A 5,552-nucleotide genomic window follows, 5' to 3' on the forward strand; every position below is an offset into this window, starting at 1 on the left:
ACACACACACACACACACACACACTCACAAATACACTCACACACACACAGACTCACACACACACACACCAACACAATCACAAACACACTCACACACACACACACACACCAACACATACACACTCACACACACACACCAACACATACACACTCACACACACACTCACACATACACACATACACTCTCACACACACACACACATACACACACACACACCAGTCAAGCTGAATAACAAACACAAGCATTCAGAAAAAAGAAACAAGAACACAAATCTAGAGTGCAAAGACAAAAATAACTCCATCTTCTACATCATTAGCACAGTAGGAACATCCTTCCTTACACTGCACACACAAATCATACTCTGCACATAGAATCAACAAACCTCTTTTTTCTTTTCCTCCTCGAGGCGATGTTGCAAAGAAACCATCTCCAACTTTTTGTCGTTCTCGAAGGCCTCCCTCAACTTCCTCATTTCTTCCACTCTCTCGTGCTGAAGTTGTCGCGCTTTGATTCTCTCTAGTTCCAGTTCTCCTTTTATCTTCGTGAACTTTTTGCGATACAAGTAGTCATCATCTCCTCGAGCAGAGTTGCGATGTCGCCGCTCGCGGAATCCCGACCCATGGCCTGAGGGAGACAAGAGTTTTAGTAAGAGTTTTACGGCACTTGCAACACAATAAGGACATATAAGTTCCGAAGATTAGAGGTGTTACAAGAGAGTAACAAACACAAAAAAGAAGGAGGGGAGAAAAAGACGACAGATGTTCGATAGAAAAGAAAAAGCAAACCACATCAGAGCACCCGCCAACCACCTACGGGAGAAAAGAGCTCACGGATAAGGCAACATACACATACTATACAAGGCTCAGAGCCACATGGAAGCAAGACAGACAGACAGACAGACAGACAGACAGACAGACAGACAGACAGACAGACAGACAGACAGACAAATGGAAATGACAGACGGAGAGAGAAGAAGAAAATAAAGAATTAGATGATAACCTAACAATGGCACCCTCTAAACATATGTAAATCTTACGAGATAAAATTACAAACTAAAGCAACGAGCTCCAAGGATAAATATCTTGAGGGAAAATTTAAAATTAAAAAGTTTGGCCTGCAGTACAAAACTGTTTGTTTTCACAAGAGAGTAACACTTTACTGCTCCCAAAGTTGTCATTTCTTTAGTTTATGATAGACAGAGCACTCGATCCCCTGGGAATGGTTTAGGTTTAGTAGCTAGGGTTTTACGCGCTCGCAGCTGCATCCTCTGGGAATAGTAAAGAAAAAATAAGAAAGAACGAAGAGATAACACACAAAAGTGAATGTCAAATACGAATATTTGAGCTATTCTATATTATGATTATGTGTGGGATGGCACAAAAGACACCATCTTGAAAGCAAAATCAGGTGATCTTGATTTGTTGGACTCTTCCATCAGGAATTTGTTTTAATTCTGCGTTTGGTTTTTTAAAATTAAGTTAGTACATGTTTGGTTATTCCACAGCTGCAATATATAAGAAGATAATGCGAGTAGCTTTCCAGTTACGTACAACAATTCGTAATGAGAGTATCAGTGAATCACAAAGTGACCAACCAATCCCATCTTATCTATCATTTCACCTCAAAACAAAAGAAACATTCATGGATGGGTGAAGTGGCAATTTCAAAAATGTACATAGAGTCAAGTATTAAAAATAAGATAAGATATAAGATATCTTTATTGTCCAGATCCTGGCACACTGGTTTGGTGTTTCACCACGTACACATATACACACACACACACACGCACACACACACACGCACACACACTCACACACACACGCACACACACAAACAAGCACACACATGCAGTATGCTTGCATTGACAAACAGGCTTACAGTCACGTGCATAATAATAATAAATGAACAGTAATATAAATAATAATAATGTTAAGCTATATACATACTCAGTATTCTGATTGTAACTTAATGGTACTCTGATGCTTGCTCTAAGGTCATATGAATATGTGAGGCGTGCCGACAAAATGAGTTACTTCCTGCAATCAAAGAATGGAAATATCAACCAAAAATTGAAACAAGGATCATATTTGTAGCCTGTTCTAAACCAGTGCCATTCTCTTCAAGTTTAAAAAAAAAAACTTTTATGATTTCCTACTAATGAATTATCAAAACTCAATCTATACATTTGACGCTTTTATTTCCATCTGACTAAAATCCGAGAAGTAACTCACATTTTTTCAGCACGCCTCACATATGAATAAACAAACAAAGCGGAGTTCAGTACCTTCTGAGCGTGCGCTGACACTTGTAACACTGGCAGGACTTGAGGCTCGACTGATGTCATTGATGTTAAACTCCAACTGCTCCAGGGCGTCTTCATTGAAACTGTTACGACTGCTACTGCCAGACAGACGGCGCGTATACAAAGCTGACAACTCCATTATAATCTGATTCGCAAAGTGTCCTCCTTTCTCAAATGCATCCTTTCTAGGCCTATATCTTAGCCATGAGATTCAAGGTTCTCCATGAAAATAAGCGAGGGGTTCATGATGCCTTCCTTCAGAACCTGGGGAAATAGTTCGACAAAATTATAATTTTTTAGTCAGCACAAACTGAAGGAGCAAATTGATAACACAATACCTTATTATATTAACAAGGTAATACCATAGACAAGGGTGCCTCAAATAAGCAGGCCATTTATTAACACACTTCCTACAGACATCCTCAAAGGTTCAATGACAAAGAATTTAAGTGGACAACTCTCAAATGGAAATGTCTACTATAATATATAAAACATTTCAATGTTTACAATATATATTTATAAATAATCTGTCAAACATTTCAATGTTCAACATTATATTTATAAATAATCTGTCAAACATTTCAATTTCAATGTTTACCATATATATTTATATAGTCTATCAAACATATCAATGTTTAACATTATGTTTATAAATTAAATAATCTGACAAACATTTCAAACATTTCAATTTCAATATTTTGTTTTAATGATTTAGTTTATTATAAGAGTTTAAACGGCAAGCACTTGCAAACATGATAAAGGTCATAGATTATATAATACCGAAGAATAGATGAGCGCAACAAAAGAGTAACAAGCACAAACAAGAAGGAGTGATGGACGATAGATGTTGGATAAGAAAGAAGGAGCAAACAACACCAGCAGAGCACCCGCCAACCACCCATGATTCAATGTCTACCATAATATAAATAGATCTAGTGTATAGTCTATCAAACTTTTCAATGTTTAACATTATATTTATAAATAATCTGTCCAAAATTTCAAACTTTTCAATTTCACTGTTTACCATATATTATATTACAAGTGTATAATTATATAATTTAATCTATCAAACATTTTGACAATGTATACCATAGGCTAATGAATAATCCATCATTTGAACCTTTCCAACAATTGGGTGAAGTATCTGGCAAAGGCAGTTCAAGAAATGTTGTTCTTAATGTTATCTCATTATAGCCTTATTATAATTATAATGTCTATGGAGAAAGTGACCAATGGGATTTAAGATGGGAAAGACTATAGATCTAGAAAAAATTTTTACAAACATTATAAATAAAGAACTCAAAATTCTTACCAACATAATTAACGTTGATGTAGAAGTAGGCCTAGATCTAGACTATATTATAAAATATGTCTCCAAAAGTGAAAGTTTTTCCGTTTGTTTCAAGTGTGTTCTTTTTCTTATTCTTTAATCTTCTTGTAATGATTTTATAATCTGATCAAGGAGACAGGCATTTTAATTAGATTTAACTTTAACTTAGTCAGTGCACATAAATATCTATATATTACCATTATTATATATGTTTGACAAGATTCCACAAGCATATACAACAATATATGCCTAACGTGTAGCCACTGCAAAGTTATGAACGCATAAGACATAAGATCAACAGTAAACAAAACGTCCAGCCTATCGTTTGGACACTTGTCGAACACATCAATAGTCACAGAAAAAATACAAGATCAAGAATGAAAAATGTGCTGATCTAAGACTAAACACACACAAAAAACGGGGCGACTGCCCTTACTAACCATTTAAACACACACATGCATATGTTGATCCCTCTCTCGGGTCGATGCCGGTGGAAGCACTCAAGCATAAGATGCGAACCAACAAAAACTAGTTTTTTTACTTACCTGTGCCAATACACTGGAAGTAAGGACCTGCTGACTGATCGTCGTGAAAGTTGACACGCGAACCTCCTGCTAAAACTAAAACTAAAACAAAAACAACTTGTCTCTCGAATTTTTACTCCTGCTCGTTCGCATCCATCAGTCTGTCTCGATGGTATACTATCCATTTGCTGTGCTACTCTAGTGTGCTACTTTTTTTTTCTTTCCGAAAGTACATGTGTAAGTCTAGAACTGACCCCCGAGACTATGCGCTGGTCGCCAACTTGTCTCGACGCATGTTTTTATTGGAAACGCTATTCATCGAGAGCGCTCCGATTATTATGATCACGTGACAAGTACGGATTCCGGTTTGTGATTGAGGCGCTATTTAGTTTTACTAAATAATAAATGTGCACAATGTGAGCGGATTTTATAATTAAGAATAATTTCCCTTTTAAAAGTCTAACCATATATTAGATAACAAATATTTTTACATTTCCTTTTCTCTAAATGCACATATTTGTGTATTTTCTTTTGTTCAGAGAAATAGTGCTCCCTTGTTGAGCCTCAAAGCTGAGTCGCCAAGTATCATGTCACAACCCGTTTTAGAATCGCGTTTTTATCACCCGTTCGCCAGTGCCAGACCAAGTCAATGGACTTGCGGATTCATTGCGGAAACTCGCTCGATCTGTCAGGCTGTCAGTCAGGTAGGGGGAGGCGAGGAGTTAGCCTACACACCAGCCAGCATTGCTAAAGGCGCCCGTTATCATTAGATTGCTTTGTCACTTTGTGGTCCGCGCAGTATACACACAAGCTGTTATGAATACCAACCTAGCGGAAAACAACTTTTATGCGCGGTTCTCCGTCCGTGTGAAGAGAGCAGGACATTGAGGCAGGGGGAGAAGGAAACACGGTACGTGGTACAACAGTTACACAAGTTCAGGAGAGTGATTGGAGATTGCGGACACCGGGACAGGTTGTTGGGATCTATAACAATGAAGTTTTGTGAATAAATGACCGAAACTGAGAGGTAAAGGCGTGACGAATGACACACAGAGCGAGGAATGGAAGGAAAGAAAGGAAGAAAATCAAAGTGCGTGCTAAAAGCGCTTTGTTGAATAGAACTTTAAAAACCGGCAGCTTAATTGTGCTGTCCTGATTTGTGTGCCAAACGTCTGAGCTAACAGTAAACCTTCAGTCATTACTGGAAAAGTAATTGATGTATAACTAGGCCCTATCTAATAAACGTAATACATGTATTATGGTACTGTGATATTAGAATAAATGTGGAAAAAAAATATCTTCCGTTTCTCCCTCTTCTTTGCTAATAGAAGAGATGCTTATATTAATCCGTGCTTTACTACTGCTTCTCTCTCTCTCTCTCTCTCTCTCTCTCTCT

The 5,552-nt window shown here is 37.4% G+C and overlaps 1 protein-coding gene across 1 annotated transcript in view; it reads right to left on the bottom strand.

Annotated features, from left to right (window-relative positions):
* The window catches only part of LOC101859838 (cilia- and flagella-associated protein 251), a gene marked incomplete at its 3' end in the record, with an annotated part of 13,557 nt that extends 8,544 nt beyond the window's left edge, over positions 1-5,013 (bottom strand). Inside the window, 3 exon segments of the mRNA XM_005113060.3 lie at positions 383-624; positions 2,285-2,566; positions 4,178-5,013. Coding sequence (XP_005113117.2) covers positions 383-624; positions 2,285-2,441 — 399 coding nt within the window.
* Positions 5,014-5,552: the final 539 nt, after the last annotated feature.

Source organism: Aplysia californica, unplaced genomic scaffold (genome assembly GCF_000002075.1).
Source record: "Aplysia californica isolate F4 #8 unplaced genomic scaffold, AplCal3.0 scaffold01582, whole genome shotgun sequence".
In the NCBI taxonomy this organism is placed as follows: Eukaryota; Metazoa; Mollusca; class Gastropoda; order Aplysiida; family Aplysiidae; genus Aplysia; species Aplysia californica.